Raw genomic sequence first — 23646 nt, forward strand, 5'->3', positions numbered from 1 at the left:
TCGCTGGAAGTTCCGATACTCAAACATTCGTATCAGCAACGGACAAGTTTGATGCTGCGGTGCTGTGAAAAAGTGGGCAAATTCGCCTATAAAATCGCTCGCAATCGTCCAAATCGTGCTGTGAATAGTTAAACACACTCGAAACACATCCCGGTGTAAGTTTAATATGTAATATTGACGAAAAGCTATCAGAATCGCGGAAGAAAACAACAGTGTGCAGTGTAGAAGAAAGCCAACGCGTCGTTGTATGTCCCCATTACATGGAACTCGTGATTAAAGGAAGTTGTTCAAGAAAAAGGAAACTTTTCGTGAAAACTAGACACGCTCCAGTAAAACCCAAGCGCTTACGCGGGTCCCTTTAAACATAATCTTGTTTGCCGTACCGCAACAGACCCTCAAAACCACCTGTTTTGGTCCGCGAAATCACACACATACCAACACCATCTCGTACGTACGGTCGGGTACACGCGTTCCTCTGTGGCAGCTTTCTATTCAAACCTAACCGAACCGTAGCCGTGGAAGGTCGTGTGTTGAAGAAGCAGCGGCTGCTGTCAGTAAGAAAAACGCGCGCGCGCAGCTTGTTGGAGGTCATTCCATCGCGTCCGATCGATCGTTTGTTTGGATTACTCTATTGTGTGAGTGTGTATTTTGGCCCATCAAAATGAGCCATTTAAACCCGGGTGGCCTATTATCTGCCCCCCAATAACGGTTCCTGACTCATGCCGGCAGCGGACGGGAGCTTGGCTCGAAAACACCGGACACCGGGAGTTAAACAATTGCGGTGCCTTTTGTTGGCCCTTTAAAGTTCCGCAAAATCAAAGCAGGCTGTGGCGATTTAATGAATCATTCGATTATTCATTGACGAAAGAGTGTGCCGTTCGGAAGTAGCAGTTTTTGCCCTATGATAATCAGTGTTTCGTAGTTGTGTTGTGATCGTCCTGTTAGCAGCAGTTGTGTCTGTATGTTTGTCTGCTCATCTTGTGTAGCCTTGTGTGTAGAACAACCCCGGGAACAGCTGGGTGGTGGCAACTGTTAAAGTGTCCCTTATATGTGCATTGCTTCCTAAACATCTATTGTGCAAACAAACCCAGCGTTGTACAAGCAGTTCTTCATGGCAGGATATCTCCGGCAGAAGCTAAAAAGATCCGTAAGTATCAGATTATTCCAAACATCTCGGTATAGCGTCAACATATAATCTTTTTAGTCACATGCAATCAAAAGTCAGATCTCTTGCTGCACGTCGAATGGCGTTGTGGTAGGGATAGGGCGAAGGACAATGGCAAGAGAAAAGTAAAGAAGAAAAAAATGTCCGTTTTAACCGTTATGACTGCAACCATTTTTCACATACACACTTTTTTAAGATTTGGTCCACCAAGGCAAAATAAAAAAGTAAAATTAACCTTCAGGCGGTCATGCAGGATTGATTTTTTATTTTATTAATCTTTAAAACAAATAAAACACATACACTATTTGCTATAAGCTGTTAACTGATGTCTATTTTAATTATGTTAATTTGATTTAAATGTAACCAGAAAGTAAATTTGTTAATAATCTACATAAATTAAAACATAATTGATTGGAACAAAGATAGTAAGTTTTACTATAAAGAAAATACGCATTTTAATGCCCTGTTTTACAATGACCGGTTGATAAGATAAATAAGGTGTTAAAGTATTTGGAGGCAAAATAAAAAAAAAATCATTTTAAATATTTGTATTATTGATTATACTTATCAACTAAACTTAAGTGGCTAGAAAACAATAAGTCTCAACTTATTTTTTTTGGCAAATTACAAATCATTACGATGAATAGAACAGAATACATTTATGGCTTTCTAGACTTAGCTTAACCACATTTGGAAATCAATTTTGTTTTTGAAGAGATGGTCCGAAAGAGATTTGATAGTGGTCCATCGTGTTAGCAACCGGCTTCACTGGGCTGCTCGATATCTAACTCTTTGCTTTGCAATCCGGAAAAAAAGAAAATCCCATGCCAAGCTCACATATAGGACGTAAATATTAAAAAAAAATACTAGAAAAGAAACATATTTAAGTGAATAATATTTGTTTCCAAAGCGGTTAAAAAACTATTTCCTTTGTGCATTTTATAAAATTCATATCTGGCAAGTTTTCTTATCAAAAGATATAAAGATGAGCAAAATGTACCCAATTTGGAAGTGGTGGCAGTCATCAGGGTTAAGAGCAAAGTAAACATTGGCTATTTCGAGGTTATGCTCAGGAAAGGGAATACTGCAGACTGCCTCTCAGTAGCCTTTCAAAACGATATTTATTGTGTATCTTTATACCAATTCAATTTTAGCGTTTTAAATTTTACATGAACGGAATATCTTTATTCAGCCTACAACGAAGCCTTTGTAAAGTCTGTAATCCATTTTCTATAATTGCAAGCAAAATCTGCAGGCACAAATCTTACTTTTCTTATTTTGCCATTAAAATCCGGTTTTATACCGACTCCCCCCCCCGGACGGAACCACGCACTGGTCATGATCATCCGATCGCTATGGTGTTGAACTTTACCTACTTCATTTTATCACTGTTCTCTTTTTATTTTTCCTTTTTTGCATGGTTCTCTCCATACTGCTGAACGATGTCCACGGATCCTGTTTGCCGGCGAGCAGACAAGCAGCAAGTACTCGTGCGAATTGCAAGAGAACAGCAAACACATTCCCGGTGCCTCCGCCGCCGAGCAGGCCGACATCTCCGATTCTATCGCGGATCGTGCACGCTTCCTAAAGAACCCGGCCATACTAGACACGCTTGACTCCGTTCATCGGTCATTGCTGTTCAACAATCTCAAATTTGATACCGGTAAGTAAGCCAGACCGCCAGGGGCACAAGATTTGTCGTCTAGGGGGTTGGGCTTCGGTGGTGGATGGTGTGGCTTAAATCTTCTTATCATTTTAGTGAACTTTTTTGTACCGTCGTGGACGCGTTCTTCTACGATGGCTTAGCCTCTGGGTGTTCTGTGGATGCGTCAGCTGAGTATTTCATTTACGATGCGCAATCAGAAATTGAACTGCTTTTTTGTTGTTGTCGGTGCTGGTAAATCGTACGCCTTCGCCGATGTGCATATGGTCGCCTTTAAAGTCCCTTGGAAAACGAAAGAGAAGGAACGAAAGAGCACCGCCATGGGGTGTTTGCTTTCTGCATGCGTAACCCAAAGCTCAAGTAATTGATTCCAATTTCAAGGTTGAATGCATCTTTCTCGGGGTTTTTTTTTGGTTATTCTTGGTTAGCTTGATGGCCACTTCAGCAATTTACTCGTGTGGTGGCCTTTTGTGCCTGTGCAGTAGATTTACTTTTAAGCTGATAGCAATGATTTTATTCCTCTTTTAAGGTTCGTTTCAAACAAATGAAGGAAAAATTTGTAAACAATAATTTTGTTTATTTCTATGCCATTTGAACAATTTGATATTAATACAGTGGTTACAGTTTTATTACGCCTCAACCGTACGGTAACCTGAAGATAAATGGATCACTTATTTGGTTGATGAAGCTGGCTGGGTGCTAAGCTAACACTGTAACCACAAAACCACTATTGATTTACGCCTCACCATACAATGTTTTTACTTGTCCAACGGCTTAAAACCCACCGCCAACGAGCGACAGTTCTACGTGGAAGGAACGCAACAGCAGGGCACGTGTTGATATTGTAGATTCTCTTTAACAGACGAGTTTTGTGGCGTTGTTTCTTCCCCCCATGCACGCTCGTTCGGTAGTGAAACGAGAATTCGTGGTTAACGTGGTCTGGTTTTCTTTACGCCTTTATTCCTTTGTCGCGACGTTTAGCGTCATCTTTGCTTGGCTTCTCTCACGACCGTATCCCGGTCAACGTCATCAAAATCCGCATCGTGTCGCACATATTTCGCATATGTAATTCGTGCGCGCATATACATAATTTGTAGAAAGCAGCGGAACCTCAAGGTTGGCTAAACGTGGCGAGCCGAGCGAAATATTTCTCCGTGCCGAATGGCCCAAGGAACCACTCAGGGGAAAAAAGCGAGACGAAACAGTTTAGCTTGGGCTTTTTGCATACACTCCAATAGACACGTTGTAGCATGTTATGGTCTCTCTTTTCGCGCTATTCCGTTTTTCACTTGTATGTATTGCAACGTCAGCATCCAGCACGCCAGACACCAGGCGAAGGATCTGGTAAGGCTGCTATAATTATATCCAGTCGCACCAGGCACGGGTACAGGCTCGAGTCGCTCGATCATAATGACACATGGAGTGGTGCGAGATCAAGTGGCAAACGAGTCAGTCAGGTGGATGCTGGGTCGTGGTGGAAGGAGGACCACCAATCATAGCCATCATAGTGCGCAAATGGGTAGCTCATTGTCTCCACGAAACAGCTTCCGTGAATACGACCAGACTGTTGTTGGGCTCTAAGATTGAGGTCGATGAAACGGCAGGCTGTAGTAAGAAACATGAGCTTCCAGCAGTAATTGCTTACAGGTTTTGTGGGTATATTGATGTGCTTTTATGCTCTTTATTTGTGTTTTTCTGGTATTAAAGCTAAGGTCTACATGATGTTTATGTGGATTCTGACATAGAAAACAAGTCCAACAAGTTAAAGTTGATAAATTAATGTTTGTTTTATATTTTAGGTCATAACTGTAGCTTTCCTTCAAGCACAAATCGCTTAATGTATTTTAATAGCCACCAGGAGCTAGTTGTTGGCACACGCCAAACCGGTTGAAAGTCGCTGCGGGACACAAGCTCGAAGACAGTTTGTAACGGCCAAAGAGCACGTGTTCCAAAAACCCGTCAGAGGCCATTTGAAACACCGCACGGTTTGGCCAACATAGCTATGCCGCTGATAACAAGTGCATAAACCTCAGTCGGACGTACGTCTTACTGTCGGTGTCATGGTGGTAAAGTTCGTTACGCGTAAATACTAGCCACTAGGACGGACGGGACATTAGGCGCCACTGCGGAGGTAATGATTTGGCTCAACACTTCTGTGTGTTCAAGCAATTCGAACAGCCTACCGTTGCTGGCCTACCGCGTGACCTTTGGTTGGGCAAATCTCAAACCCCTAACCCTCCCTCAGAAATGTTGTAGGCTAATGAGAAAGACAGCGAAAAAAAAATCTGTTGATAATGGCATAAAGCGCTAATGGTTGTGTGGCCCCGGTATTGATGCGTGCTGAAGCAACACTCGACCGAAACTGGGCACCGAAGAGCAGCAGATTATCAATTCGGTTCATTTCAACATACGGGCTACTTCAAGAAGAAGATAAGTTTGTGCTGCTCCAATTTCATTCCTCTTGGTCAAACAAAGTCAAAGCCAAGGAGGATCTGTTCGATTTCATGTACGCCGTCATGGATGAACGCCGTCTTACCTTACGGATCCATCTTGCCGGGTTTGTTTGCTTAGATTATTAGTGTCAAAGCGCGGTATTGCTGGACGGTTCCATATCGTTGATCTGCGTTTGCCGGATGTGTTGTTTACAACGTAAGCTAATACCACGTGGAGCGAACTCACGTTTCTTACGAGTCCGGTGCTAACACTATATTAAGCTGTGGGGAAGAAGAGAAAAACGCGATCACGCTGCTGATGGTCGGCTCACGGTGCGTGTTTTATTTATTTACGTTGGTATGGTTTTTTTTCTCCCTACCATTCGCTCGATATTTGATAACTGACCAGAAAACATTGGCTTCTCTTTTCGAGCTGGGATAATACGGTTCACGTGTTGCTAGTAAAAGGCAGGTACAGTGTGTTGCAAGGCATGTAGTTGCCAGTACATGTAAAGCTCTGGGATAATTTATGTGGAACAAAGATAACATAAATGCGTTTATTAACGCTTGGCGATACATTTCTCTGTACAACTTAATTTTTTCAAAGCTTGACACAAGTTTCTGATTTGTAATGGTTACGCTTAATCTTTTGCTTAACAAGCGTTAAACGTTTGCGTTTATTTTTTTTTATTTTCTCTACCAACCCTCTCAGACGGTCCCTGACCTATCCCAACAAACAAGTCGAATATGACGAGCTCGCTAACAAGTCCGAACCAGAAAATCAATATCCACAGCGATAGTAGACTCGTGGGATTCAAAATATTCTAACCGCTCATATCTTCCTCCGCGACTGGACCTCTCCTCCACATTCCATAAATGGTGGCGTGTGAAGATAAGAAAACCCCCCTGAGTTTGAACGAGACACAGAGCGCGAAGAAACAAGAAATCGAGCGCGCCGAACCGTCTGTTGTCGTCGTGTTCGTATGATTCGTTATGACCTGCAAACACCTAATATCGCCGCCAGGGGGGGTTTGCTCGCCCATTTGCTCACTGAAAGAAGCGTGGGATTCCTCGTTCATTGGTGACGTATCCGTGGGTTCTTGGGGCTTTCATATCATAGCGATTCACATAGCAATCAAGTTGACGAGCCCCCGTCACAGCACAAGTTTGGACGATTATCCAGCCAATCGTGCTTGGTTCGGGGGATTCTTCTTCCCACACACACATTACGACACTCATTAGATTGGATTTTTTTGTTTGCCCTGGATCAAGAGCAAAACTTCCGTTTGGAAAGTTTGTTTTAGCAAATCAATTTAACACAGCCACAGACGGAACTTCGTCTGTCCGATGGGGGTTTCCCTCTTATGGTCACGTTGTCCTATCCTTAAAAGGAATTCACAGCAGCCGCAATTCCTTTTTAAGCAGCCACGTCTTCAGGACAGGTTGCGGTCGTTTGCCTTGTCTTGTTTCCACGGTCTTCTGATGGAAGCTAGCGGGCGAGAGGTGAAAAAAAAATTACCAGGGACTCTGTTGGGAAATGCGGGTTTATTTATTTTCCTTTAACCGTGCACCCTAAGTACCGGCTTTTGCTGTGTGAAGAAGGATGACCGGTTTTTTTTTCGTCATCGTCTCTCCATCTTGGTGTGGCTGCTTGAAGTTCTTGGGTCGCACAATACGTGTCCTTGTTTATGATGTGACACGGTGGGATTCTTCTATTTTTATTGACCTTTCTTAAAAGGTTTTCCTGAGGTATATACACTATTTTAATAAGCATGAAGCGAATTCTTCCCCCGGGATCGTTTCCCTCCGGATACTGTAAAAGGAGATAAATGATCATTAATTAATCGGGTGTCAAGCACGGGGACAGTTCAATGGCAGAACACTAGTCTCGGGAAGATGGTGGACCGCTGGACCGCTTGTGTCCTTGTTTGTTCTATCCACGTTGGCAATTAATTCTCAATTTCACGCCGAAGAAACCTAGGAAACGGTACTGTTTTGGTGTTTTTTGTTAGATTTTTGTAATAAATTAAGAAACACATCAGGAATACCAACTGTTCACACTTCGGACTTGATGGAGGAGATAGAAGCAAGTTGAATCAACACCAGTAGCTCTGGTTGTAGCGTTGCAGCTTTTTTAATTGAAATATCATAATTACACGGTAGGAACGTATCCCATACATCGTCCAGAACTCTTCAGAAATCCTGGATCATTATGTACCAGCAAGAGGAGCTACCTGCTGCACTTCCGTAATAACATCAATTGCTGCACTTGAAATTTGGCTGCACTTGAGATATTCAAAACCTTTTGCTCACCGAAAAAAAAACTCCACTTCAAAACCCTTTCCATCTCACCCTCGAGCAGTGGTATTGCTGCTCATCTCACAATGAAACGCGTTGTTGACGCCCCATTCCTTCGGGACTGCAGCGAAACCTTATCATTTCAGTCTCGACTCCTCACTTTCCCGCTCGTTCGCTGACTTCCGGCCCACGAAAAAATGGGAAAGAATTTTACTTCCAAATGCGCGTCCGATGTGTTGTAAGCAGAAGCCCCTTTTGGTCTGGCTCTCGGACCGATGCCGTTTCTAAGCCCACTTGAGCGCACGTTTTCTTCACTTCCGCCTTCGGCACAATTCTACGGTACGGTACAGTAGTTTTTACATCGGTTTGTTTTTGGGTGTTTGATCGACGAAAAGCAGACATGCCGCGCGCTATGCGTACCGCGAACGGGTGAACTCTGGCTCCGGCGTCTGAGCCGTGTATTTTTTATCGACCGATCGGATAGCCACAACAAGAGCGAAGTACACCCAACATTGAGCCGGAAGAGTAAGAAAGCTGCCGTGATCGCGGTTGAAGAAGTAGGTATCATTGTATTTAATGGGCATTGTAAAACCTCGATGTGCCCTCTCGCCTTCCTTCCTTGACGTTGAAGTATGGTGCGTGTGTGTGGTTTATGTAAGTTTTGATGCTCTCTCTCTCTCTTGCTTGGTAAGCTGGATGGTGGTGTCTGGTTATTTGGGAAATAATTTCACCCTCCTTTTTATTTTGCTCCGCCGAAGATTCGTACCTGTTTCCTCAGGTCAGGCTAAATATTATTATTTCTTCCGTATCGAAAACACAAAACAGAAACCAGCGCACTCTCGAAAAACATACTCGGGAGTTGGGCGTTTTCGGGTTAAACTTAGCGGATGATAGTCCGACAGTGAAGAGCCCTCTTGAACAACGCGTCCCGAGGATCGTTTGTCTAACCCATGCCCTCTGTGTGTGTTGTGCGCCTCTGTGAAAGCCGGTCAAAGGTCTTAAGGGTATTCTAGGGGATGTCCAGTTGAAGTATTTGGACCTTTGGGTTCAATTGAGAGTTACGAGCTCGCACTGATGTTCATATATTTTTCGTGGTTTTAATTACACTTTTTGTGTTGAGCAACGCTTTACTTGGGCCTGTTTTTTTGCCCTCTTGAAGCGGAAGTAACCCGCTAGAGGTTTGTAATGAAGCGTAAAAGAAATTGCCGAAATAGAGGTGCGCCCCGAAGTGGAACAACAAGATCGGGCGTTTAAATTGGTTGTGCTAAATTTATGCTCCAATTGTGTTGTTTCTTTAACAAATGTTTGATTCGTTCGTTTGATGTGCCGATGATTTCTATTTTTTTGCTGGTTTAAAGGCCAATCTTCATTTCTTTGTGAAGAATACGCAAGTACCGCATGTCCAGTAGGATCTCTCATCTGTCAAAACATTCCGGTCTGGGGGAAGATATCAAGTTTCGGATTATTTCCCATGGCCGAATAAGGGGTTTTCACTTTTTTGGTTGTGTTTAAAGATATCATGCCTTTACTCTTTCTTATGTTATAGCCATGGCTTTTATGGCAAGCCGACCTATGATCACCAACCAAGAAAACAAAACCATAAAACACAGCACCACTAGTAAGCTTCAATCGAATTATTTGCTAACCACACGGAGCACTCTTATCCTACTTTTTGCTCGTCCAATAGTCCACTACATTACAGTTGTGCGCTATGTGGCGATCATCAATCTCGCAACAAGAGTATCGGCTATTATCCACCATACCATGATGCTCTTTCCCTTTGCTTAATTACAAATTGGTCTACCATATCTGCGAGATGTATAATACAGCAGCCGGCATGAGGCCGCTCTAACCTGCTGGTGCTAATTAGATAATAATAGCCACAATTTTGCTAGCGATTGTTTTTCAGCGCCTTTATCGTTTCCTCGTTTTTTTTTGTTTCTGAGAGGTAAAGTTTAAGCAACAACATGGGATGGGTTTTCCGGTGTAGAAATTCGCTTGATGAAATTCCATTCGCTTTGCCAACCGGAACGAAAAATTCGTTTCGGATCATATTTCGTTACTGTGTTATCGGACTGGGCAGAGGATCCTAAAAAAAAGTTGTCTGGAAGCTATTTGTCCAGCATCCAACAACTTCAAATTGATGATACGTATGACGCTAATCCGCTATCATCCTTTGATAGATGATTTGTAGCAACCAAGTCTACAAGCACAATCGGGGGATGAAATTGATTTATTGATCAAATTCTTCATTAGATCACTTATGTGTTTGTATTTCTACCTTCACTAGCATTGAAGTCACCCGAGTTTCTCCTTTGATACTTATGTGCTGCCATTTTTTCGCTAATTGACGTACAGTTTTATCACAAAACCGCGTATAAAACCGATAAAACTCGTTCCAAACGAGTTTCTCTCGCACCAGTTTGGACGTGAATTGTGAAATGTGTTCAATCTCGCGTCCATAAAACAACACGAAATGAGCGGCTTTCTTTATCCAGCTATACTTTTGGGGCATAAAATTTAACTGTGCAATTAATTGCCTTTTGCGAATAAAATTCGTTTCTTATAAGAAGGAGAAAAACATGACTTAACGTTAAGAAAACGTTTCAGGTTCAGAGCTTTTTTTGCTGGCGTTGTTACTTCCTCGTCGTCGGCGAATTGCGTGCTCGGTGACGTTCTTGGAGCTGTAAGAGCCGGTTTGCTTAACTTCTATGAAGTTCGCGAGATTGGTGAACGTAACTCGCGGGCTCTGTGGCGAGGACGCCGGGCGCGGAGAACTCAGCATTTCTCTTCCAGCACATTATTTATCTTTTCTTCCCGTGCTTCTTTGAGGAGGGAAACAACTTTCATTGTTTATCTTTTGCATTTCGTGCCGATTATTGGCTGCTGGTTTTGCCACCAGTGGAAGATGTCAGTTTCTGGTTTGTCCAGTTTGTTTGCTGTCGTTGCATGGTCTACACCAATTCGCAACTCACGGTGGGAGAGAAGGTGGAACAAAATACACTCTGGTCCTTGCTATGTTGAAGTTGCCACGTCGTTATCCTCGTGGACTATGCTTGGATGGTCCGGTTGAGCCGGTTCCGAGGGCTTTTTGGAAAGTGTGATAATGGTTACCGAGGCAAGTTTTACGCAAAGTGGTGGACAAAAAGAAGGTTTTAGTTAGGTATTTTATATGATAATCGTAATTTGTTGATTGGCTACTGGAAGTATGATAATTGTAGAGCAGTTTCGAAAGGTATTTTATTTATGTTAGGCCAATATTTGTTTTAGGCATTTAAAAGATTACCCTTTAAACAATATTTTGCTTAAAAAATAATCCTTATGCTCTTTTATGTTTTGAAGTATTTAAGGATTTAAATACAATTTTCATGTAAATTACTGAAAATATTTTAATTACTTTTTTTACTTTACTTTTACTTAAAATTACTACCAGTAAAGTTGAAATTAAAAATTGAAATTAAAATTGAAATTAAAATTGAAATTAAATATCTAAACTTTTTTTTGAATATGATCTAAAATAGTCTGACTCAAATGATTTTAATTAAAAAAAATCAATATTTGAAAGAAGGACAAGGATCTCAAGACCGTTACATTCAAAAATGATATTATCACAGATTCCTTACTCTTCTTATCTTTTCGCCATGTTCTACTTTTTGTTTGCTCCTCATATCGCAAACCAGGAAGGTCAACAATCTCTTCCAACTTCGTCCCAAAGCTTGCACACATTCCAAGCGTGGCCATAAAAAATCACGCGTGCATCTTGTGTGTGTGTGTGCTTGTGTTATTTGCGCATTCTCTTCCGTGATTTGTGGCGAATAAGGAAAGAACAAGAAATCCTTGTGCATATGTGAGGATCGACGAATGAACTGTCACTGTGCGTTCCGAGACGGTGGAGCATGGGCATGGACAGCAACATTCACCTGTTACACACCCTGGCGATAGCGTTCGACGAAACAGGATTTTCTGAACCGAAGTGGGAAACCTGTTTTTCCATTAGCGGAACCGGCGAACTGTCGATGATATCGCGCCAAAGTTTCTGGCGGATCCTTTTTCCGTTGGGGAAAGAATATTTTGAATTCTGATGGTTGATGGATTAAATAGAAAATAAGTCTATTACGTGCTATGGGAGTATTATGGATGCTGTGTATTTGGTTCATAAAAGCATCTCCAACACAATTGATTCGTTCACACGTTCAAGTTGATGGGAATGAAAAAGATTTGAAATATGTCGCGCCAATCGTTAACACGTTTCGAGACGCGATGCGCGTCTTGAATACATAACGCCGGCACTCGAATCGCCAAGGAATCTCCAAACACGGGACGGGACAAAAATAGGAGGTTTGGATTTGCATATTTTATAAATTCTGCTGCTCGCGAATTGTACGGGGCGCGTATGGACAGTTCTAGGGCTGGAATTGCGCGCGGTCATTGCCGTTTCGTCCAGTCCCGATTTCTTGACCAACTTCGCGGTTTCGCGATCTTCTTCTGCGTTCATACCGGCAAATCGATCGCTCGTCGTAAATCAGTTTCTGCATGCGAAGCCTGCTATAAAAAGCAAGAAAAGGAAAGATAACGAAGTAAAAGGCTCTTACACGCCTCGATGTTCGCGAAAGCGTCCTGAAAATGTTGATTGGACTTTGGAAACGAGAGAGACGGAGAAAACATTAAACAAAACTCTGTTGACCTCATATCGGACGAAGAATACACTCGGCCGGTACACGGGTGGTTTTTGCAATAAAAAAAAGGTAACATGCAAGATATGTTCGCTGTAGGTGAATACGACTGGCTGTTTGCCAATCGGGCGGTCAAGGAGATCGGGGGGGGCTGAGATCCGCAACGGGCGCGGACCTCCGTACACACACAGATGGTAATAAAGATGGTAATGTGTCAAAGCGTGGAGATAAATCGATGGTTCGGCGGATGGGTAGATGGGCAGATGGACGGGGTCTCTCGACGACAAAAACAGTAAACAGTGCGGAGGAATGTATAAAAAGAAACTGGTTGCGCCACACACAGCGTGGACAGCGTCTTGCTGGAAGAAAAGTGCATGCAAGGGAGAGCGAGCAATGTTCGTCCATCTCCACGGCCGTGTCGCTTGGGCAAGAGACTGGGATTGATGAGCAGATATTAAGTGGAGTTGAAGGCGACATTATCATTAAGTGGGCTTTCTTATGGAAGTAACTTTATTGCAAATTGTCTGACCACGGTTGAGCACGTAACGATAATAGTTATCTTTTTTTTATGCTTTAGATAAATATTGAGGCAATTTTTTTATACAAATTCAATATGTTTTTTATTGTAAATTCTAAATGAACCTTCTTTTACGTCATCGGGTTTTACGTTGATTCTGGTCTGCGCAAGGGAAGTTTATTGAACGTTTTAAAAATGCACAATTTTTCGACCAAGATACATTTTGATGATTTTTTTTATTCATGTGATCAGTTTTACTAAAATAATATGTGTGCTTATGAATGTCGTAGAGTGTTGTGAATCTCTAAACGTGCATCGGTTTAAACATACATTTAACTGACCTTTTAAATTGACCTGGTATTTTTTTAAATTTACTATCAAGTTGCACTTCCTTCATTTCAAATTTGAATCCAACGGAAATGTCTCTAAACTGAGAAAAGATACTCCAGATGGTTAGCTTACTTAACTCCCTTACTTAACGCGACTGGAAACCGAGCAATTGCATTGAAGGTTTCTGTTCCAGAAAAAGCCAAAACCAGTTCCGCCCTCTGGATCACTTCCTACTCAACTTTATCATACAACGCGTGAACGCTCTGCTGCATGTCGACGGAACGTGCACCAAATACAAACAGTTCGATGCAATTGATGAAGGGAGAGGGACAGGCATAAAAAAAAATTAGTTTGAATCTGTACGACGAGGCGTTATGCCATCCTACCCATTTTTAGCTCCCTTCGAATGTGGTTGCAGACGGGCAGGCGAACGACTCGTACGCCTGTCGGTTGGTGGTGTTGCTTCAAAACAAAACCTGAGACCAGAGACCAAACAGAAAAAAAACACTTGCCCATTAAGTGCGCACTTATTTGTACATCTGGTTCTAAGCAATGGAGAAACAAACGATGGATGGCGGAGATGCCGTCGTAGCACTTGCTTTTCCAAGTGTTTTCTGAGGGATAGAATCTGTCAAGTTTACAGTAGCTTACCACGGCAAAGGAGCTTCTTATCCGGGTGGTGCATCAATCTAGCGTTACTGCTGTAACGAATGGACCCGCACCAGTATCTTCCTCCATCGCCATCCATCGCGTATGCGTTGTCGCGTTTTTGTAACCCTCACTCACCACGAACGATCGATGTGGGGTGCTTCGTAAGGGGTGGACGATAGCGGAGATGAGAACAACTTGTGCAATGATATGCCCAAATTGAATGGGTTTCAATTAAGGCAATACTGGCTGCGTAGACCTTGCTATGGGTGTCCCGATCGGGGGAAAGATTAGTCGTGTACAGCGGGGCTTGATCTACAACGGAACACCCTTTTCGGTTAACTAATAGAGAGGTAGATAGGAGCTCAGATCCGGTCGGTTCTCGGTGCTACTTTGTTCGACACTTGATTTTTTTTATTACCCTGTTTACAAGCCGTAATGATGTCGTTTAGCTTGAAGTATGCCTCTTTGTGTCACTTTGAGCGATTTGAAGGGGTTCTTATTTTTTCAGAATTTAACGAAAAACTTTTGATTAATATTTGAAACATTTCTTCAGAGCCCTTCAGTAACCGTATCTCACTAATACTAACACGCTAATATTTTGAGAATTCATTTAGATGCTATGTACAAGTATAAATCTAGGCGCAACAGTCCGTATGATTTATGTTTTTCCCGCTTTTATTTATTTCCTTTTTAGATGTACACACTGGTCTAGACGGTTCTACCTTACCGGATAATCAAACGAGACGCAAGGAAGAACTACTCGAGTCAGCACCATCAGCAGTAATCGCTCGAGAGCCGTCTCCAAAACAGACCCTCGACAAGGTAAATATTGCGGAAGCGTCATCAGCAGATGTCAGATCGTCGGGAAAGGAAGTGGTATCGCAAGCCGAGAAGCTACAACTCCCGGACTGTGGCATAACGGCTCCGGCCAGCGACGATCATGCCACCTCACTAGACGATGAGCTGGAAGCACTGTTCGGAAGAGACTGGAACAATAATCTTAACGGAAAAGGTGTTGAACGTGCTAGCCGAGTCAAAATGATGGTGCAACAGTACGAACAGAATAAAGCCGACGAGCCACATCTCGTCAGGCGGGCATCACCTCACACGATCAGCACCACAGCGGAGTTGTTGCGTCCCACCAGTGGACCTTCGATGGATGATATGGAGACGAGCGATTTTGAAAGTGCTAGTGTAACGAGCGGTAGCAGCGTATGTGGTGGTGGTGGCGGTAGACGCAGTGTGCGCACCAGTTCCGCGTTCAGCGAAGGTAGCCGAGATGTGGCCAGTATTGATCGGTTTGATCTGGCAGTGCCGAGTCAGCAGCAACAGCAGCAGCAGCAGGAAGATTTAGCAGCGGGCCATAATACGATGATTACCATTAACATTAACTACCGATGTGATACTAACCCTCTAAGGACAAGCAAAGCTACTACTACGTGTGCGCAGGAAGCTGACGCAAAGAAAGCTGTAGATATTGTGGTTTCAGCACCACCGCAGGCGGTGGCTAACGAAGGCCGGAAGCCGTACAGAAGTGATAGAGCAATTCGCCAGCAGCCTGCAGAACGATACGTTCACGGTGTTGGCGCAGACGTTGTGGAGAAAGAATTGATGGATCTGGAACGGCAAGAACCAGCATTGACAGATGAGTTGACTTCGGATGTGTCCGAAGGGAAGGACAGTGACGAAGTGCTGCTAGATGATGTGGGTTGTGAAAGAAAGGCGGATTGTGCCGGCAAGGAACAGCGTGGCTCGCTGACAAACAATCGGTCTTGCCGTTCGCCCGATGACGAAGAATATCACGACTGTGACGATCTTCACGAGTCGACGCTTTCTTTCTACGAGCAAGCTTGCTCCCAACCAGTAACGCCGCAGGATCAGAAGAAACGTTCTTCAGGTGTGCACGAGCGAAGTGGATCACGTGCTGAGTGTAGTGATGAGTTGGACGGGGAAACCCCGATGATCAAAATCGTGCAAGAATTATCCGAGGACCATGCAGATGTCACTTCAACGATAACGCTCAGCAAAGCTCAAATACGGGAGATGCAAAAGGCGAACGGTGCCCGTCGAAGTGCGGATGCTGTCGAAGAATTGAAAAGACATTCTCCGCCTGACGAAAAGAGCGTTCATGAAAAGAGACGGAAATCTCACAGCAATAGTACCGCCAAAAAGCGTCACGACAAATCGAACCTCCAGCGTCAGCAACGTATAATGGATGACAATTTCTGTAACGAAATTCTCGATTCGACCATTCACTTCGATCGGCTGTATGGGAACAATCCTCCGCGGCGGCTCGCGATGGAAAAGCAGGACGTTGTGTCTTCGCCATCGCCGACGCGTGCAGCAAACGAAGAATGTTTTAGTGATTCGGTAGTGTGTGAAATTGCATCTCACCCGGGCGATGAATCGTTCGATTCGGTAATGTCGGTGGGCAAACTGGAAGGAAAACCACGCTATTCAGGCAAAACGGTCGGACGATTAATGATGAGGCGTTTGAAAAAGCTGCAAGGAGTCGGTGCACCGCGCCCGTTAGATACGTCGGATGCATCAACCAGCTCCTCTACCCAGCACATGAGTGGTCCTAAGAAGCCTCCACGAACGTTTGCCAACTCTCCCAAGCGATCGTCCGCGCTTCCGGTTCCTTCCTGCCCAACAGCGAAAGACGTGGAAGGCAGTGATGCTTTTGAGCGTGAAATCGGTTGGAAGCTGGACTCAAAACCCCGATCTCATCAGGTCGGTTGGACGGTACCGGCAAACAATGGGAAAAATGAGTCAATTCCAGTCCAAATATACAGCATGCTACACTACTCGGAAGACGAGGGGCGCAAGAAGTTAATCAAGACGGGAAACTCTAAGCCGGCACCTCAGCAATCATCCGCTTCAAAAGCGAAAAACAAATACTGGCCGGATGGAGTGCCGCTTGGCCCAAGGCTTGCAATAGATACGGTCGATGGAACTAAAACTCCTTCCCGTCGTCATTCGACATCGACCGATTTTGAACGATTCGTACGGGAATCGAATGTGAAGAGTACGCCCCATCGTAAGGGTGACACTGTAGGCAGTCGTAGCGAAACCCGACGCCGGATCGAGCTATTGCTGAGCGAAGAACGCCAACAAGCTGCGGAAGCGCAACGAAAGCTTCCGGCAGTTGATAGACGTCGGCGCACGACGGGTGGGATATTTGAGAGGCGTCGACAGCAGCAGGAAAATTTTTTAGACGATGCCAGGCGCACCAACCATGAGCCGCGAAAACGAAAGGTATCGAAAGGTCGTACGGGTTCGGCCGTTGTCCCGAGAAAAGCTTGCTGTCCCGCGGCGGCAACAGCTGCGGCAGCTTCTAATGGTGGTTCGTCGTTATCTCGCACCACCGGAGGAAGTGCGGGTGGCGGAGGAAAGGTGGATAAACGACGACCGTTTCGCAAGGCAGCTTTGTTGAAACGTACGCGCACCTTGTTTGAAGCGTCCAAGAAGAAAATCTGGGCTATGAAGAGGTTTGAAACTCCGAAGAAGCACAACGTTGTAAGTAGCACTTCACCCCTATCTGATCCTTCCGATCGCGATCCTAACATCAATCGCAATAGCTCCGCGAAGAAGAAGTACAACTTGCATCACAAGCATTTAGGCTACACCCCGGTACACTTGAGGTGTAAATCGTGTGGGTCCGGACGCGTCGACGATGATCGTGAAGTAGAGGCATCAGTTGTGCCCGTCAATTACCGTTCGACTCGTCAGCATCCTTCTGCACGCGTTACAGGTTCCAACTCTTCGGACGAGGAGAATAAAGAAAATCAATGCGAGCATGATGGCAGACAACGTAAAAGTGGTGGCGAAGAAATGAATCGAAAGTCAGCCCGTAGCCTCAATTTTGCTACGGCCCCACCAGGACAACGTTTGAATCCTTCTCCGGTGGAGCATTCGGATCACGAGATGCCTTCTCCACGCAAAACCGGGAAACCGCTGACCGAGACTAAGTTCCTAAAGACGCTGCGTAATTTAAAAATATCTCCCAAAAGGATATTTCGCTTTGCGACCCATTCGTCGGTATCGCTGGACCGGTGCTCCACCGACGGCGAAAGCCATGTACAGGGAGAATTCCAATCGTACGATGATCTGAATCTGGACGATGTGGCTAATATGGGTGATTTTCTCAGTAACATTCGGCGCCGTATAGTGGAGGATGAGCCGGACCGGCCGGCCATTGGACGACAGTCTACGCTATCCCGGGCCAAAGTTCCGGTCGATGTGCACGGTGAGCAGGGGGAAGAACCGATATATCAGGAAATCTCACCGAAAGGTAACAAAATGGTTCTTAACGAGTTTATCAGCAGTGATACAAACAAGCGATACTTAATGGTAAACAACAATCCCAACATCCTGTACGCGATGGTGGAAAGCAAAACGGCACGACGCTCGGCGGGAAGGTTGGTGCGAGCGCGTTCGCTTACGAATGTAGATCCCACCGTCACCTCAACTCCGGTTAGTAAGCCTCAAAACAATACGAGCAAAAGTCAGGTGAAACCGAGCAATCGGCGTGTCACCATGTCGCCAAGTTTGGAGGGACGTACTGTCGATTTTGCTGACGTAGACGACCGGGAGAATTCCCTGTACAACACAGCACTGGCGGATAATACCAATGCTCCCCTGGGCGGGAGTAGCGGCATTGATAAAGGAGCAAGTGGCAGCGGTAGAACTGACAGATCGTTTAACGCAGCCGAATGTACTGCTGGCAGCTCCATCCGTCGGTCCCTGTTCAGCCGGCAAACACACACAGATCTCGATCGTACTCTACCTCAACACCACCACCGGCATTCATCTGATGAGAGTGATATTTCGATTTTACAGGAAGAAGAAAGTAGGGACGACGAAAGCTCGCTGGAATCGTTGCCGGACAAGAAGCCGATCGTACATGAACCGCTGATTGTGCGGGAACGCGTCGAAGATCGGCTGACGTTCCGCAAGGAAGCGGAACGTTTTCAGAAGAACTCTTCTGCCTCCACATCATACCGGGGTAGACGGGAAGATCTCTTTGCCTTCGAAAAGGATATCATCGTTGACGGAGCGATGGGTGGAAAGAACGTAAAGGCGGGCGTAGAAAGTGGTGCGGGATTGGGACAAAATTTGATCGTGTTGAAGGCACACAAATCAGTGCAAGTAAAAGTTGGCGGGAATGGTGCTTCTGCTCCGCTCGGATGTTTCGATACGGATAGTGAGGTAAGTGGAATTGGTTTTCTTGCGCTAATGTTTCGTTGGGAAATACTCCCATCCTTTTATGTTTGCTTGAAATTTAAGATCTCTCACTAGAACAACTTCGAACATCTTTTCTTGAGAGCGTTCGTGGTGGCTCAGTTTGTGCCTACCACGCCTCCGCTGTCCGTGTGGACGGCATAAAAGGACTTTACGGGCTGGGTCGTCCGGTGTCATTCTCATGGCTAGTGTTGGGTGAAGTAGCTCTTTCTAAAGAGGAGTGTGCCTCTGCTCAGTAACATGAGAGAGGTGAGGCCTCCCGGTCCGCACTTGCTCAGGGCGAAGAGCTCGAAGAGTGCGAAGAGAGGTCGAATCTCTTCTCTTCTCTTATCTAAGTCTTTCTCCTCTTTCTGTCTTGGCCTAACGACCTCTTAGGCCTGCCATTTCTGGTTTTACTAGACTTCTTCTTCTTCTTCCCTGGCACTACAACCTCGAGAGGTCTCGGCCTGCCATTTCTGGCTTTCTGTGACTAGATTTTACCCGTAGCAAAGTAGTCAGCCCTGCGTACGGGGAGGCGGTCTGGATGGGATTTGTACACGGTCCTGCCGTGTGAAGACACGCGCCGGTATCGCCTCGGCCACCGGACCGCCCCTTACTAGACTTATTGATACCTCATTATTGGATAGTCAGTCCTCACTATGGGAAAACAGCCTAGATGGGATTTTAACTCTGGTCCTGCCGTGTGAAGAACAGCCCGGCTGTCGTGGCCACCGCCGGGCCACCTAACGATATCGATTACTATAATGATTCAGCAACAAAAGAATGGATGTCCTGTACCCCAACCTGTGCAGATAACGTTGAATATCTAACCAATGGCATTTCTCTAACCCTTTAGATCGATTCTTTGCGACGGTACGACGATGGAGAGATTCAAGAGCTAGTCCACTCGCTGCACGACAACGTAACACTCTCCGACATGGGAACGCTCGAAACGGAAACTACCGCCTCTTCTTCAATGGGTAACAATCTCGATACGATCGGGTACGATACGGTCGATTTAGCTCCACCCGTTGCGCGAGCGTTTCATCAACCGCCGATCAAAAATTTAACCATCGACACGGTAGACGTTTCGGAGCTGATAAGCCACGCTCCGGATGAAAGTCGATCGACGGCCAACATTTCCCCGGTAACCAGCTCTCCGTCCAGCGCTAAACTGTCCACCTCCGGCACTGCCGTGATGCGCAATCTGAAGGACAAATTGCGGTCGTCTTTTCGGAAAAGCAAAACGTTTATCAAAAATGAAAAACAACGTCTCGCCAACTATCTGCTGGAGGACAAATCGGATAGTAAATCCTCGTCAGTGACATCCTCCGCGACTAGCTCACCACGTAAGCATGCCACACCGCAGTCAAACACCAGTGGCCTGCACAAGCAGAGCGGTCGTACACCGGACCGGTATCGGAAGCAGGAGAGTGATCCGGAAACGGACGAGCTGTATCAATCGTTTACGCAGGGCAGCGGCAGCATCCTGACGGGCAGCTCGATGACAGAGCTTAGCACACAGCACATGAATGATCTGATGCAGCAGATAATAAGGCAGGGCGATGCAAGGAAGCAGCTCAAGCAAGCGCTAGCTATCTGTCGCAGTACGCGCGAGTTCGAATGCTCACCGGAACTGATCGAGGCGGAACGGTTGCTGTTGGTTGCCACCCAGAAGGAGACGGCGGTGCGCAACGAGCTCAATAAGATCGATTACCAGACCAACGGAATGACGCTGGCGGATGGAAAGCGGGTCGGAACGGTCACGCTCAGTGGCTTTGAGTTTCCGCTGAAGGAAACGGCGGTACGGGATGCACTGTTTAACTATTTCTACGTTGTGGTGTGTACGTACAAGCACGAGGTGAAAGCGACGGTGGCGAAAGAGCGCCACGCTGATGGTCGGGTGTACTTCCGTAACTGTGCTATACAGTTTAAGAATCTGGACGCCAATTACGAGATAAAGGTGGAGGTATTTGTGCTGCAGCTGCGGAAGAACGTAAAGAACTACAGCTTCGAAAGCCGATATCATCTAGACAAGGTATGCCAGTTTAATTTGAAATTCCGTAAGAAACACTCAGCTCATAAGCCTTTTTTTTTCATTTGCATTCCAGGACTCAAAACGACCACTGAGCTGTCCTTCGCCAACGAAAAAGCTACGCGAAGCCAGTCGGCTGTTGTCTTTTCGCTCCAGCTCTCCGAAATCGTTCGACTTTGACAATGAATTTTCACGCTTCAAATCGCAAGGCTTCCTAACGCTTACATCCTTCACGCTGCTGACGGCGCCCGGTTCCGAAGGAGAAGAAGTGTCCGCAGAGGAAAGCCGACCGTGCGATGCCACGTACGCAACCGCACGCTCGAACCAAACCGCCCAGCTGTCCACCATGCTTGAGACCGGAGATGAGGCGTTACTGGTTGCGGGTAACTCTTACTACTCGGCAACGGGACACTTTCAGCCCGTCGTATGCCGGCAGGACGATCAGAGTGTGGTGTTTGTGGTGGAAGATTTCAAATATCTGACGCTCGATTCGATGGCGTACACCTCCAACATGGTCGGCACGATCGGTATGAACGTGCGCAGTGAGGTACGGTTCGATGGGTCGGAAATGAGTGGATTTTTGGACGTCGGTGAGAAGGCGGACGGTACGGAAGGTATCGCTTGGAGCCGTCGGTGGTGCCAGATGAATGGATTTATGCTCGAGTTTTGGAACTATCCCCAGGAGTGCCAGGAAAAGGTATGTGAAGTGATTGTTTTATTGGTTTTTGAGGTTAGTTTTTGTTTTCTAAATTCGATTTATACTTTTACAGCAACCGATTCTGTACATCGATCTGGTAAAATGTATTAACGAGCGTATCGAGCTTGCCGATCGTACGATCTGCTCCCGGCCACGCACGATGCGCGTCGAGATATTCTCGTCCCGCGTGGCAGCAGCTGCCGGCGCTAGCTGCAATAGCAGCGGCATTGGCAGCTTCCGGAGCAGCGGACGAACGACAAGCCCCAGCTCGAACGAGCACGAGCACACGCGACCGATGTCTCCGGACGATCGCGACCGGAACCAGCACAACGTAACGTGCTACCTGTTGGCGGCGGATACACAGAGCGATCTGAAGGGTTGGCTGAACGAACTAAATCGCGTAGTAAAATTTTTAAAGGAATGGAAAATTTAACCCTGTACCTCGTGCCACCATTTCCACACAGCTATTATCCGCCCACCTGTACGGTACGTGTGCCCTTTCTATTGCCTGTTTTTTTGTACGCCACCATTATTTAAGATACATTGTCGATTATTACTCTGTAGTTGGGCATTTTGTAACGAAATATAATTTAGCTACTAAGGCAGCTGTTAATAAGTTTGTACCGCGACGACGACACGTGCAGCTAGTTCGAATTGTATTGAAAAACCGCTCTCTGATAAAAAAGAAATGGAATTAGTTAGTATAAGCAAATGTTCACACGAAAAGAAGAAAACAAAACCTTACGAAAAGAAGTGCCTTTTTATCACTTGCTCAACAGCCTAAGAAAGATTTCATTAGCAGCTAATAATTAAACGCTTGGGACCGTGCATATGCAACAAGACTGCTCACCCGGGGTCACAAGTCAAAATGAGCGTGGAGGGGGAGCAGAGGGTTGAGGAGGGCGCTTTACGCTGGTTCCCCGGTTAAATGGGGTGTGATTAGGGTTAGTTAGCTTTCTAGTTGTTTGCTGTTTTTAAGTTTGGACAGTTTATCTCGCTGCTGACACATCATTTAGAGCCAGCGAACATTCCATCTTCGTTAAGTTTTCGATTCTCAACTGTTAGGGGTTTGTTTTCGTTGGTTTTTGTATTAGAATCATTTGCAAGTACATTTATACAAAACGGTTGAGAGTCGCCCATGTGACACGCTCTTAAATTGAATATGCACTACCTTTAAGAGATCTCATGTACATAGATATTTGAATTGACTAAAGACTGGGCGAAAAAAACACGTTAAAAGATATGTTCGCTAAAACGTATAGATCAAAGTGGTAGGATCTTTGCAACGATTGTTATTTAATGTACGTAGATCAGATGAAATGATTCGAATATTATCCAATTCTTATGCAAGTTTCTTCTTTTGGCGAAGGGGGGTATTCAGCATACAGAGACTGGAATAAATTAAACCATTTGAGAGACATGCAAAAGTTAGTTACAGCATGGAACATAAACAAAATGATGGGATTTTCTTTTTAAAATTACAATATGATACATTCGAATACTGGGCCGGTAAACACTGGCATACATCTCTACCCAACAATTTACATCCTTTTAATAAAACATGGAATCTATCAAAGAGGATTCCGAAATTCGCGGAAGTCACCTGGTCATCATCATGCAGCAAATCGTGGATAAGATGGCTGCGTTAAGTGTATTGTTTCTTATCAGACACCCATCGTTACATGTCAGCTGATGCTGTTAGTGGAATTCTCCCCGGACTCTTTGCACTTACTTAGGTACTTTTTACTTGCTGAGGACTTGAAGGTTTTTCACCACAGGTTTTTCGGGGAACAAATTTTATGGGAAAACCTTTCCCATCATAATTGGTTTCAGGTTCTCTTATATGTGGAAGAACAATGGAGGACTGCTACAATGACGAGCTCAAGGAGCAGTACTTACTATTGTACTGAGACATCAACTTAAGTGTTCCCAGTGGGTTGGTCTCGTCATGGGAATGACACC

The 23646-nt window shown here is 45.2% G+C and overlaps 1 protein-coding gene across 3 annotated transcripts; it reads left to right on the forward strand.

Annotated features, from left to right (window-relative positions):
- LOC118511438 lies at positions 1 to 23140 on the forward strand. 3 transcript variants are annotated; one of them, XM_036054533.1, is made up of 7 exons: positions 1 to 155; positions 987 to 1147; positions 2639 to 2828; positions 14424 to 18940; positions 19809 to 20990; positions 21064 to 21684; positions 21758 to 23140. In XM_036054533.1, the coding sequence occupies exons 2-7, from the start codon at positions 1112 to 1114 to the stop codon at positions 22115 to 22117; spliced, it is 6906 nt and encodes a 2301-aa protein (XP_035910426.1). In that variant the 5' UTR covers positions 1 to 155; positions 987 to 1111; the 3' UTR covers positions 22118 to 23140. The 3 variants fall into 3 exon arrangements, with proteins under 3 accessions (XP_035910426.1, XP_035910427.1, XP_035910428.1); XM_036054534.1 differs by having other exon boundaries at positions 8 to 155; positions 923 to 1147; XM_036054535.1 differs by having other exon boundaries at positions 10 to 155; positions 1092 to 1147.
- Positions 23141 to 23646: the final 506 nt, after the last annotated feature.

This window comes from Anopheles stephensi, chromosome 3 (genome assembly GCF_013141755.1).
Source record: "Anopheles stephensi strain Indian chromosome 3, UCI_ANSTEP_V1.0, whole genome shotgun sequence".
In the NCBI taxonomy this organism is placed as follows: Eukaryota; Metazoa; Arthropoda; class Insecta; order Diptera; family Culicidae; genus Anopheles; species Anopheles stephensi.